This window comes from Sinocyclocheilus rhinocerous, unplaced genomic scaffold (genome assembly GCF_001515625.1).
Source record: "Sinocyclocheilus rhinocerous isolate Xijiao unplaced genomic scaffold, SAMN03320098_v1.1 scaffold1350, whole genome shotgun sequence".
NCBI lineage: Eukaryota > Metazoa > Chordata > Actinopteri > Cypriniformes > Cyprinidae > Sinocyclocheilus > Sinocyclocheilus rhinocerous.
The window spans coordinates 1,047,561-1,061,228 of record NW_015652333.1 but is presented as its reverse complement, the minus strand read 5'-3'; the positions used below and the strand labels follow the sequence as shown (position 1 = coordinate 1,061,228).

Here is a 13,668-nt window from a genome sequence, read left to right as displayed (position 1 = left end):
ATAACCTTTTACAGTGTTTCTGTTTTTTTTTTTCTGTATTTTTGATCAAATAAATGCAGCCTTGATGAGCATAAGAGACTTCTTTAAAAAACATTACAAGTCTTACTGATCCCAAACTTTTGAGCGGTAGTGTGTGTGTATATAATATATATATATAAAAGAATTAATAATTTTTAGTAAGGATTCTGATCAAAATATTAACCAGCATAATGGTTTTCAAAACTGATAATAATACAAAATGTTTCTTGAGCACCAAATCTGATTTCAATAATGCTGAAGACCAGATTAAAAAAAAATAAATAAATAAAAGAAACCGGAATAAACTGAATTTTAATATATATTAAAATAGAAACCAGTTATTTTAAACTGTAATATTTTACAGTATTACGGTTTTTACTATATTTTTTATCAAATAAATGCAGCCCTAGTGAGCACAAGAGAGATCTTTTGAGTAAGTGATATTCTTGATGAGAATAGAAGATTATGCAAGTAGATTTTGGTCGTTTTACTATGCTGATAATGTTAGCTTGATGCGGGTTTTTCTGTTTCAGCTATATGGCTAGTTTGTTTTTGCCAAATCCAAGCAGAAGCCACCGCTAACATGTTTATTATTTCATCAAGAAACTCGAGAGACCGGTCCTTGTATGGAAAATAAATAGCTCTGTGTCAGGAGATTCACTGTAAGTTTGCCAAGATTTAAATGCTCCTCTGCCAGGAGGCTGAAAAACGCCTTCCAAAGTTTGATTGGCATGTCATTAAAATGCATGTATGTGACAAAGCAGTGTATCCTCCATTGCGTGTTACTGTTTTGTCAAGTATAGTAATTTGGGTGACAAATCAACCATTTCAGCTTTCATATGTGACTAAGAACAGTGGGATGGAGTGGGATTTGCCTCTACCCTTTCCTACGAGGGCTTGAGATTGTCTGGCTTTCAAGTGGACAGTTCTAAAAATAATCCATTTGCTGGTCGAGTTCCATATTAAGTTCCGGCTCAATTCACAAGGAACAAAAAGGCAGGAGACCTGCTGTTGTACAGGGGTTTGGGGTAGGATTGGGGTGAAAGACGCTTCCTTTTTCCCCACTTTGCTTTGGAGGAATGGGGGAGCCTAATGCAGAGGTCAAGGTGGTGAACAAAGAAACCGGTATAGTATTTTTATGATTTGGAATAACCTTTTATGACGAGAGATGACATTTAACAAATCATGGGGGTGTGAGAGAAAACCTTAACATTTGAAAAAGAATATATAATAATATTTAATACTTAATTTTTAGGTTTCATTTGTATTTTTTTGGAGGGGTGCTTAAGTGCCTTGAAATGTATTGTTATAAAGTTTTATTGTGCAATCAGTTTATACGTGACACCTATACAAACTATAAAAAGATAATTTCTTTTGTTGTAACACTTTTAGTGTTGTTATTGCTGTCTGTATATCTGTTACTAACATTTGTAGTGTGCGTATGCGCATGAACAAATGTGTGGATTTGACCTAGCAGAACGTAGCGGACAAAACACCTGTTCATTCTTCCCACTAGAGCTCTGAATGCAGATGTATTTATACCGCGGTTCCATGAGAAGTGTCAACAGACCTCAGAATAACTGCACTCCTTTAGAGATTTGTCACCTTGTGATTACTATAGATGTGATTTCTGATGGAATATTTAAACATCTTAAAGGGAATCTTTCATTTGAACCAGAAATCCTTTGGATCGTATACAGGCATTTGAATATAGAATGAATTGATTGGTCTTCAAAGCTAACGTTACATAGTCTATTGACTAGTGGCCTTGAGTGAATACTTGTGTGTACCGTAATACTAAAGGACTAATCTTCCTTTCAAAGTCATGGTTTAATTTTGAGCATGTATTCCTCATTTACACAGGGGTTTTGCTGTGCTGCATTGATTTGATTTTGTTAAATGAATACATTTTAAATTCATAAACTTTAGATTTTATTAATTTCTTCCTGACATTCTTATTCTTTTATCCTTCAGAGGCCAAGCCACAGCAGGCGCATAAGAATGGAAAGAAAGCAGAGGTTGGAGGAGGAACCTCGTTTTTCACCTTGTTCATGGTTTTGGCTCTCCTGGGCGTCTGGACCTCTGTAGCTGTGGTGTATTTTGACCTTGTTGACTATCAAGGTGTAATTGGTGAGTCTTTGGTTTCTCTTATTCAGATTTTGTGTATATCTTGATTGATGTTTTAAAAATACTTAATACATAAATGTTATATGTAATTTATTTTTGTATATCTGGCCTTAATTTGCATGCAGCCAAAGCAAAGGACTTGCGCTATAATCTTTCAGAGGTATTACAAGGTATGACATCTGAACCAGTGAATAGAATCACCACCATAAACCTCATTTCTTTGAACCTACCATCTTCAATTACAAACTGGGGAAGTAAACCTACCATTTTATTATTAGTTCCGTTTTAGTGTCATTTTCCATACTTTAATATAAATATACACTACATTTATATAAATGTACTCTAAAAGTTTGGGGTCAGTAAGATTTTGTTTATTTATTTTTTCAAATAAACACATTTTATTCGGCAAGGACACATTAAGTTGATCAAAAGTGACAGTAAAGACATTTATAAGGTTATAACTTTTTTTTTACATAAATGCTGTTTATTTGATGTTTCTGTTCATCAAAGAAAATCATGGTATCATGGTTTCCACAAAAATATTAAGCAGCACAACTGTTTTCAAGATTGATACAAATAAGAAATGTTTCTTGAGCGTCAAATCTGCATATTAGAATGATTTCTGAAGGATCATGTGACTGGAGTAATGATGCTGAAAATTCAGGAATAAAAGACATTAAAATAGAAACCAGTCATTTAAAATTTTAATAATAATAATTCACAATATTACGGTTTTTACTGTATTTTTAATTAAATAAATGCAGCCTCGGTGAGCATAAGACACTTCTTTCAAAAAACTGACACCAAAACTTGGATGGGAGTGTGTATTTTCTAACTATTTGAATATGATAAAATGTTAATGTAATGATGTTTGTTAATGACTTCTTAAGAAAAGTTGTTATAAAGTTTATTTGCTACAGAATTTCTTGAAATAGGATTAAGGATATTTCTTAGTTCAAAGTATTACAGGAAACCTTGTACTATTTGATAGAAGACAAATAAGAGCTTTTTAACAGTGCTACAGGACTTTTAGTTCCATGTATGGCACATTGGATTATTCACAACCCATGTCAAATGACTAAATCAGATTCACTTTACTTTACTAGGTAAACTTGTGTCCTATGATGCTGATGGTGATGGAGACTTTGATGTGGAAGATGCTAAAGTACTACTAGGCAAGTGCAGTGATTCCAATGAAATTTTACCATATAATGTTTTGCATGACTGACTTTGGTTCACTTTTGTGCAGTTTCAAATTAAATCAGATGCATGTGCATGGTACTTTTTCATGCTTTTATAATCATCATTTTATTCAAACAACATACCATTTTGGAGAAGAAGTGATGAGAGATTATTGGCTTGTTGCATGATTTTGTAAATTAGACCAACTTGCCAATATTACATTTAAGGCAAAGTCATGTCGTAAGGAAAGAAATTAAAGAGATTTATTTTCACATTTAGCATGTAGTTTAACTGATTTCACAAGTAACTGAGACATATATTCATCAAAAACAGCCCCATTGGTCCTTCCCATGCATGTCCCCTTTCTCCTTTACCTCAGTTTAAGCTTTAATAGCATCTTTACCCTTTTTTTATAGCACTGAATCCTTACCCTCTTTTTTATAGCACTGAATCCTTATCTACTAAACCTTGCAAACAAACACCACCCTCTCTCTATTTTCTTGCTCTCCCACTGTTCTTTCTTTCCCTCTCTTTCTCTTTTTCCCTATTCTCCCGTTTACATAGGGCTGACCAAAGATGGCAGCAAAGAAAACTCAGACTCCCTTGAGGAAGTCCTCGATATTTTAGCAGAAGAGGGCACTGATTGGTTTCAAGGTTTCTTCACCTTCCTTTATGGCATTATGAGACCTTTTGAAACGCTAGAGGATAAAGAAACCGAGGCAGCAGCGGAGGATGTTGCTGGTGCGTCACAGACTGAAGGGGTTCAGGGACAAAAGACATGCGTTATTTTAGGCCTTCAAAATCAATAGTCGTGTTTTCTACCGCAATTGTGACACTTTATTAGAGGAGGACTTGCTCCTTTGACGACTTGACTCGGTTTCTAACACTTGAAGAAATATTTTTTTGGGAAGAACGCCAACAGTAACTTTGGGACTTGTGAACTCTTGAGAAGATGATGCCATTATGAACATTTACATATTTGTAAATATTGAACTTGTGTAGTTTATGCTTCATTGCAGCTCTTTTGCAACGGCTGTTTCCAACTACTAATACACTATTTACCTTTTTGCATATAAGTTGAACATATCACCTTTGCTGCATGCCTCAGTTCCCTTATATCATGAACAACAGTATGTATTTCTATTTAAGTCTTACAGTTTAACACTGTACATGTGACATCTTGTTTATAATCTGACTATTACTTCTCTCTGTCTTTCAGATCTGAATAGTTTATTTTGAGCCATTTAATATTACACAATAATTGCATTTTGGGGTGATTTGCATTCTCAGCAACTCAGTGGAGATGGATCTTTTTTGTGTTTTATATTTCCTTTAAACTTTTTTGGTACTGCTCATTACAGAATAGGCAGTTTTATATAACGTTGTTGTGTTTCTTCATTGTCTTGTGAGTTGCCTTTGCTCTCCTTCATCAGAGATTTGGAGAATATCGATAGCTTAGATACACAGTATGAATATATCCCACCCCTCTTGCAGTATTACCTCAATTAACAAAATTTAGGTAGGAAACTTGTATTATGGTTTAAACAGACGTATAGCTGATTTAATCAAGAGATTGCACATGGCTGTCAATTCAGGAAGTTCATAAGTTCATCAGCCAAAAACTAGTTCAGTGGCATGTGTAGGAGACGTCTCCTGAACCCCAGAGTTCTGTAACCGTCAACAATCAGTTCCTACCTGCCAATCTAAAGCACCTGAAACGGTGTGCCTGATAAGTAATATGGCTTCTGTATTACTAGGAGGGAATTGGGAGGGCTATGAATGTGAATATATTAAATATTTTGTATGCAAAAAGTACAATATTTACTGCAGAAATGTACAGAAATGGCTGCTTTTGTGTCTGGAAGTGTATTTTAAGAAAATTAAGTGTGTACAATTAGGAATTTAGATTGAAAAATCAATTGTTAGTATTTCCTTCATTACCACTTTAATACCACTTATATCGCAAATATACCTTCAAACATTTCAGGTACAGTTTTAGTGTTTATTTTGGTAAATCGACAATTCAGATCATTTGGTTTAATTATTTTGCAATTGTTGCCATATGTTTCAGTTGTTGGTGTCGTTTGGCATTTTAGTTGTGTTAATAAGATTGCTTCTCCTCACATGTTGTACAAAAAGCCACTACTTGTAGATAGTGATTTGTTGACGCACACTGTAATTTATTTTTATTCAATAGCATATGCATCATTTTTACAAAGATTTTCTATCAGAATTATTTAAAATTATTAGTCACCAATCATTACGTGTTGCATGATGACTCAAACAATAGAATCAGGGCAGACATGGGTGAATGGGCTGTATACTCTTTGACATCATTAGTGTCAAAGAAATGTATGAAGAAGATCTCAATGGCAGGACTTACATTGTACAACTGTTTTAAAGGGGTCATATTATGCGATTTCAAGTTTTCCTTTCTCTTTGAGGTGTTACAAGCTGTTCGTGCATAGATAAGATCCCTGAAGTTGCAAAGACTAAAGTCTCAAAACCAAAGAGATATTCTTTATCAAAGTTAAGACTCTGCCACGCCCCCCTAAAACGGCTCGTTCTAACACGCCCCCACATATCTACCTCACTATGTGGAAATATTTGCATAATGCCGCCCAAATGTGCACGCAAAGAAAGAAGGCATGGTTTCAGTAACCGCAGTTAGTGTTGAAGCAACCATGTCAGGGAGACGCTGTGTGTTTCAGTGCGAAAGCAAAAGCACTTTATTTGGCCTTCCGAAAGTAGATGCATTTAGGAATCTTTAAAATTAAAGGAGGGGGCTTTGTAGAAAACGAAGCGTTTGAGAGAGGCGGGGCATAGAGGACCTACAATAATGTACAGTATTTGAAAAATAATGTGTTTTTTTAACATTAAAGCATGTCAACATATTCTGTTACACCAAATACACAAAATAATGATCTTTAAAAAAGCATCATATGACCCCTTTAAGTAGCAGTCACTGAATTTATTTGTCTGTCACATTTACACTAGATGAAAAGAAAGATGTTTCCAGGAGAAAAGGAGGTATTTTGCACACTTGGTCTGAGTGCATGCAGCTGACTAGCCTCTAGTGTGGTTTGGGATCTTGAAGAGATTTACTTGATTGACTTGTTTCTTTTTGCATGACTGAGCTGACATAAACTATTTTAAGCTATGTATTATTTTTCTGTTTAACCAAGGAGTGTTTAACAATACAAACTTTTGTAGTTGACATGGACAATGATGACTTGACAAAGAACTACATGCACATGTAAGGCTTGTGTATACTTTTTCCAGGCTATTTGCAAATAATATTAGGGAACTGTGGACTTGTTATAAACATCCTAAATGCATAATATTCTAATATAATGTGTACAGTAGTGATTCTCAACCTGGGAGCCAGGGCTGTCTAGGGAGCCACAAGATGACTTAAATTATTTAAATTGGGTTTATATATATATATATATATATATATATATATATATAATTATTATTATTCCATATGAAACGCATACAGTTTCTTAAACTTCAGGAATCACATAAATTGTGGTCAAATATTTTAATATATCAAGACTCACAGTTTCTGTTAAAACATTTTTGAAGTTGAGCAGCTTTGTCATAATTACAGCAGAAACACTAGAAGTATTTTATGGTGGGCCTTCGAATATTCTGCTGGACAGTCGGGGGGCCATCAAGTTAAATACGTTGAAACAGAACCACTGGTGTAGAGGATATCCGAAACATACTAATGATGGAGTTCTAATGTGAAATGATTTGCATCATTCCAACTAATTGCATTGTTGCTTGAGGTGTGTGTAGTGATGATTTAGTTACCATAACCACATCATCAAACAAAGTCTCTCCCCAGAGCTTTCCCACGCCAAAGATGTTGGCTTGAAGCTAAGGGAAGCTCTGAAACAGCAGCTCACTATCATCCACGAAAGAGTGGAGGCTAGGAAGATAGCTAAATTGGCACTGGCGGAAGTGAGGCACATCCTAGCCAAAGAGGAGGAAGAGAGGACCTTGAACCGTATCAGGGAGGAGTCGGAAGCCAAGGCTTGGGAGAGGGCTGAGGCTCGGCTTAAAGAGGAGGGGGAGAGAATAAAGAACGAAGATGTGGAAAAGGCCATGGAAAGAATTAGAAAGGAGAAGGAGGAAAGAGAGAAAATGGCAGAAATTGAAGAAGCAAAGAAGATTAAGAAGGTGGAAAAGGATGAGGTGAAGGAAAAGCCAGAGGCTGAAAATAAATCTCATGAGAAACCTGCTGCTGCTGATGATGATGGTAAAAAGGTTGAGAAAAATGGAAAAGGCAAAGAATCCAAGAAGGCTGCAGCTAAAAAGAAACCGTGAGGCAGTACATCAGCTACTGTTAGATCTTTTTGTCTTTGTGTAAATTGTTAACATCTGGCTGAATTTGATCTCAGGCCATTGTGAGTCTTCAGAGACCACACCTTATAGACCGAAGGCAAGACCTTTTGTCTCTATGAGAGATAATCAGTGATGTTAATAACACTGAGATTAGTAGAAGCAAAAGCAGAACAAGGTGCTAAATGCCGATCGTCATGTGGAAGTTATTTTATTTCTCTTAATGTTTTTGTTTGAGGATAGAATTTTGGTTTACTCTTACAAAATACTAGCTATTGTGTGAGATTTCAACATTGATGTTTCTCTGATTTTGTTTATTTTTTTCATTTATAATAAATAGAACAGCTAGCGTTACTTTATGAAGTGAGAACATTCTTGTGTTATCAATAAACTATATGAATCCCCTGATTTGTTTTATCAGTGCTTTGAGTGTTTTTCTTTTCAGTGTTGATTAATATAAGAAAAACGAACAGTGGTATTTAAACGGGTCTTTTTTCCAACAAGAATACTTTTCTGTTCCCTAATATCTATAAACTCTTCTGTAAATATTCCTTTTTCCTCTCCTCTGTTTCCCTATTGGTCTGTTTCAAACATCAAATGCATACCTTTGTGCCTGTAAAACAAAGGACAGAAAAAGATCTAGTGCAAAAGTAAACCAAACGTCATAAGGTTGTTATGGAAATCCTTTTTTGAAAGTGTAAAGGCTATTTAATGCACTTCACAGAGGTTCACTTGTTTCATGTGATTGTATTCTACACTTGCCTCATGTATGCACATCCACATGTAAAATCCTCAGGGCTGAAAGATAAATCCACTACTGAGACCAGTGAATCAGTTGAGAGAACCCTTGCTGAACCTGTGGAAGAAGGTAAAGTAGAATCATACACGGTTTTATGCAATAAATAAGGGTGCAGTGAGAATTTATTGATGCATAGAAATCTTTGTACGTCAATAAAATAAGATGCAGGATTTTATAACACAAATAGACATTTAATGTGATATGCAAGTTAGGAAAGTAAATGTAAATTTACAAGCTGCTGCCATTATTACAAGATGAAATTTCCTGACCCTAAAATATATATTTTTAAAATTATTTGTCAAGAAACCTATCTTTTTAGTAAGTAAGGGAGTTGGTCTTATCTAATGGATCATTAAACATTAACGGTGTTCATAAGGACGGTGTTCTCCGTGTATATATGTACCATCTATGAACTATGTAGAAATTATTTTGATATTCCCACTTAAAATTATTCTGATAGACACTTTTGTAACTGAAATGCCTGCCAGTGATGAACGAGTCTTTCCACATACTGCAAAAGTTCTTGCATAACATGACATGAGATTAATCGCATTGACCTGTTAGAGCAGACTTGTATAATTGAACTTATACCGTCAAATCTTAGTAAAGCATTATTGTACAAGTGTGTTTTAGGACAGATAAACAAAGGCTTTCAATTCAGAAAAACAGACGGTTTTCCTTCAAACTAAGTGTATTAGTTTTTTCTTATTTAGCTCCTGAATCTATCGTGGAGGAAGTAATCCAAGCCACTAAAGTTAAAGAAGCAGCTCAGCCACCACCAGGTACGGCTTTTATGATGTCCTTTGAAATGACAATATGCAATTGTTGCTATTTGTTTACTCGTACACATTGTGATGTATACATGTTGTGTAAATACTACAAAAGAATGCAGTATAACTAGACCTAACCACTGAATTGGTGCATTCACAAAGTTCTACACATCCCCCACCCCTTACACGTTCATCAAAGAAATATTTTGGCACCTACCAATAAGATTATAGTACAGTCTGTTTAATAGATTTACTATAATTATTTTTTTCCCTTGCAGAACCAGAGACTGTGGAAGAGGAGCCTGTTCCTGTGGAAAAAGAACCTCTGGCAGTAGACGAAGAGCCCACTTCCGCAGAAGATGAAGTAGCTGAGGAGGAACCAGAGGTTGAAGAGGAGCAAGAAGTTCCTGAGGAAGAACCAGAAGTTGTGGAGGAAGAGTCTGAGGTTACAGAGACTGTTCCAATTGAGGAAGAGGCTTTTGATGAGGCAGTGGAAGAGCCTGCAAAAGAGGAAGAGGTCATACCAGTTGAAGAACCGGTTGAGGAAGCTGCTCCAGTGGAAGAAGCAGTAGAGGAGGCTGCATCAGTGGAAGAAGCAGTAGAGGAGGCTGCATCAGTGGAAGAAGCAGTAGAGGAGGCTGCAGCAGTAGAAGATGCACCACTGGAAGAGGCAGTAGAAGAAGTAGATGAAGTGGTTGCATCGGTGGAAGAAGCAGTTGAGGAATTGTTGGAGGAAGAGGCTGTACTAGTGCAAAAAGATTCACCAGTGGAAGAGGCAATAGAAGAAGTAGTAGAAGAGGATGCACCAGTGGAAGAAACGGTAGAGGAAGCTGCACCAGTAGAAGAAGCTGTGGAGGAGGTTGTACCGGTAGAAGAAGCTGTGGAGGAGGTTGTACCGGTAGAAGAAGCTGTGGAGGAGGTTGTACCAGTAGAAGAAGCTGTTGAGGAGCTTGAACCAGTAGAAGAAGCTGTTGAGGAGCTTGAACCAGTAGAAGAAGCTGTTGAGGAGCTTGAACCGGTAGAAGAAGCAGTAGAGGAACCTGAAACAACAGAACCAGTGGAAGAAGTAGAAACACCTGAAGAGACAGTTGAGGAGTCAGTCTCTGCAGAAGAAACTGTAACAGAAGAGGAAGTTATAATAGAAGAAACAGATGAGGAAGATGAGGAAGTACAAGACTCCATATCGGAGGAAACAGAGCTTGAGGCAGAGGATATGGAAGAAGAGGGTAAGTTTTCTTGTTTTCGCAAGTTCACTCAGGTGGTTATTATACAGCAGCAAGAAATAATACCCAAAATGTCTTTTATGTTAAAATGGTACAGTAAGTACAATAATGCGGATGCTAACATTATCTGTTAATATCAGATACTACACCGAGATAACAGGAAGTTATATTTGCTTTGTTGTGAAATGTCTCTTGTCTTGTTACAGAGGATGCAGCTGCTGAAGAAGAGCAGCCTGAGGAGGACGAAGCAGGTTGGTAATTCAATTTTATGGTTATATAAAAGATAAAGAATGGGAAGATTTCCTAATCTGTACAGAAAGTTGTGTTGAGTCATACATTCTATGCTTAATGTCTGTTTTGTAAATCTATATTAACGTGTAATTATATTTCCTCCTTGCTTGTTTATTCATTTAACAGAGGAAATTAACCAAACAGAAGAACAAATTGAAGTAGAGCCCACAGGTAATCAACATTTTTCCATCGATATTCATTTTCATCATGATTGAAATTTTCATCTCATTAAGGATGTTTTTCTAATGCATTTTAATTCTCCTCTCTTTACTTGAATTTGCATTATATTATTTCTATGTATCTATAGATATTTTTTATCTTTACTGCTTTATTTTCTTATATTTTTTCTATCTTTTATTAATAATTTGTTGGTTATATTTCCATATGTCTTTTTATTTTCTGTATGCATGTAAATCTTTAAGTATGTATAACTGCGTTCAAGGAATGTCCTTTTAAGGCAAATTTGTTGTCTCAGCAGCCATATTCATAACCTCACCAAAATCGGACAACAATGTGGTACCATAAATTGTGCTTCTTAAGCTCAAATGTATGGGGAAAAAAATCAGTCTAATCCAGTTAATGCACATTGTAGAGTAAACAAACATTCACATATGTAAGAGTGGACTGTCTCTGCCTTATACAGTATCTGCTTCAACTGAAAACAAAACATCATACAACTGGTTAAGTGTCTTTTAAAGCTGATAATTTTGTGTTTTACAGAAACATAAAACATTAGGCAGTATGTGAGATGCTGAGAGGACCAGCACCACATGGCATTCCACTGGAAGTGTGCAGCTGCCAATTCCCACCATGGAGTAAAAAAAAAAAAACCGCTACTATTTCCCTTTAATTTTCCTGGATTTTCTACTTTTTTTTTTTGGACACTCAAGCCTGTTTGTTAATTGATAATGCAGTCTCTATGTGTACAAGTACACATTTATTTGAATGTTTTGTCAACTTTTGTTTGGTGATTTTGACTCTTACCCCTTTTCTCTTTCGAATCCTTTTTCTTTAATTTCAGACAAAGCTTTTTCCCCATCCTCTAACATAGATGTGAAGTAGCCTTTTTTTGAATGATCATTGATGATAGTTTGGTTGTAGTTTCCTATCCTGTGTGTACGAACACCTTCATGTTGCTTTGTAGCTCGGAGATCTTCATATTCAACTCGGCACTGAATTTATCAGTGTTTCTTTCTTCATCAAATCTGAGGTTTTGCTTCAATGTGAAGGTACTATGCAAAGCTGCACTGATCTTTCTCTATTTTTACCCTTAGGTTTTGTACTACCAATATGTATTGAGTCTACATTTCCAATGTTGCATATCAAGGACAAGTTTATGCTGGCAGGTTTTGCTATGTGAACTTTGTATGGAGTGAATGGGCGTGCATGTGCATGTATGTATGTGTCTATTTGAAAATTCATGTTTTAACTATGCGAAACAATCATTTGAGCCATTTTTCTCACTAGTATGTTTTCACTGTTTTCTTATGTATTTTCCAGCGTACAATCAACATTTTAGTACCTCTGTTGATTTCCCCCCCGTCAATACTGTAACTATTTAGCTAAGAGCTCAGAAAACTTGTTTTTGCATTTCTTCACATTTAGGAAATTTCCCTTTTTTTTTTTTCTTTTTTTTTTTTTTTACTCAGATGCATAACTTGCCCATCCTGTTTTTTATACTTTTGCCTTTTTCAGTAAGTCATGTTTCATAGGCTCATGATTTGGCAAGCTCTGTTTCAGGTAGACACTCCAGCTGCTGTGCAGTATGCGTATGACAAACAATGATGTTTAAATGGGTGTCTTATGTAATAACTGGTGAAGGATGCCCACACAAATATGGAGCAACCTACTTTACACAAAGTTTTATTTTTATAGCAGTGTAAAGATCTTACCTAGTGCTTTTTGTGGAAGATCACAAATCATATATGCTTATTAATTTGTCAAATGTCATGCACTGCCTATGTATTGACTTCACAGTGCATTTATTCTGGCCCTTTCAACTGTTGCAGGCACATCGGTAAGAATACAATATAATTTTGCCGTTGTGCATTCAGAAAGAGATGACTGGTTATTTTATCACTTTAATATCATAGCAAGTCAAAAATTTGTTTGTATTTACTATTAATGTCATTGTTTTTATTACAACACAATGTAGCTTTCACCCTCGACGCAGAGTAGTTGGTTAAGATATTGAAAACTTGTTTGATCTTTTGAAGGAAATCCAATTCTGGCTCCTGAATTGTTTCACTGTGGAATAATTTTTTTTTTTCATTGTAATGTTGTTACACTGTGGTTTTATGGGGCCTGCCAGAATAGATGTTGTTTTTGTGATAGACTTTAGGAAATGCTGCAGATCTCTTCAAAACAATGGGTTTATAACATATACAAGTGGCTGAAATATAGTTTGTAGGGTTTGTTTTTCTTTTCAACACTAAAGGGTGTTTTGGACCCCTAACACTTTTGAAGTCAATGTGAATTTTTAAAGTGGTATTAATTTTACAAAGTAAAAAATTTTTCTTTTTCTTTTTTAGGATTTCTTTTATTTAGGATTTGACATTTTATAGTCAAATTGAATGAATTTTATGAAAGTGTTAACTTCTCAAAGCCATATGTGAAAGGTTGGATATAGCAGCCTTGGTACAGGTTCAAGGGACAGGCACCTCACAACCAGCAATAACACCATTTGTGAAGGTAGCATTTACTCAAGGTTTACTCAATGCTTTCTATCCAGAGGTTTACATGAAATCCTGCTGTATAGGCTAACTCATTTTAAGTTATTGAGGCAATGCAATTTTAGGGAGTTTTGGGTGACTTTTCACAAATCTGTAAACAACTGTAAATGTTTTGTTTGAGTGCTGCAATAAAGGTTAGGTACAATAAAATCACATAGTATTGATCCTTTTTATTT

The 13,668-nt window shown here is 35.5% G+C and overlaps 1 protein-coding gene across 6 annotated transcripts in view; it reads left to right on the top strand.

Moving 5' to 3' along the window:
- Positions 1–12,134, top strand: part of LOC107714857 (probable serine/threonine-protein kinase kinX) — a 24,697-nt gene extending 12,563 nt beyond the window's left edge. For 3 of the 6 annotated variants that reach the window (XM_016520843.1, XM_016520844.1, XM_016520842.1), the window contains 9 exons: positions 1,993–2,148; positions 2,271–2,315; positions 3,252–3,320; positions 8,474–8,545; positions 9,190–9,258; positions 9,525–10,472; positions 10,676–10,720; positions 10,887–10,931; positions 11,481–12,134. In XM_016520843.1, the coding sequence (XP_016376329.1) occupies positions 1,993–2,148; positions 2,271–2,315; positions 3,252–3,320; positions 8,474–8,545; positions 9,190–9,258; positions 9,525–10,472; positions 10,676–10,720; positions 10,887–10,931; positions 11,481–11,488 (1,457 nt within the window). In that variant the 3' untranslated portion in view covers positions 11,489–12,134. Of the gene's footprint in view, positions 1–972; positions 1,144–1,992; positions 2,149–2,270; positions 2,316–3,251; positions 3,321–8,473; positions 8,546–9,189; positions 9,259–9,524; positions 10,473–10,675; positions 10,721–10,886; positions 10,932–11,480 lie in introns of those variants that run through there. The other 3 variants (XM_016520847.1, XM_016520841.1, XM_016520845.1) reach the window with 3 other exon arrangements.
- The last annotated feature ends 1,534 nt before the right edge of the window (positions 12,135–13,668 follow it).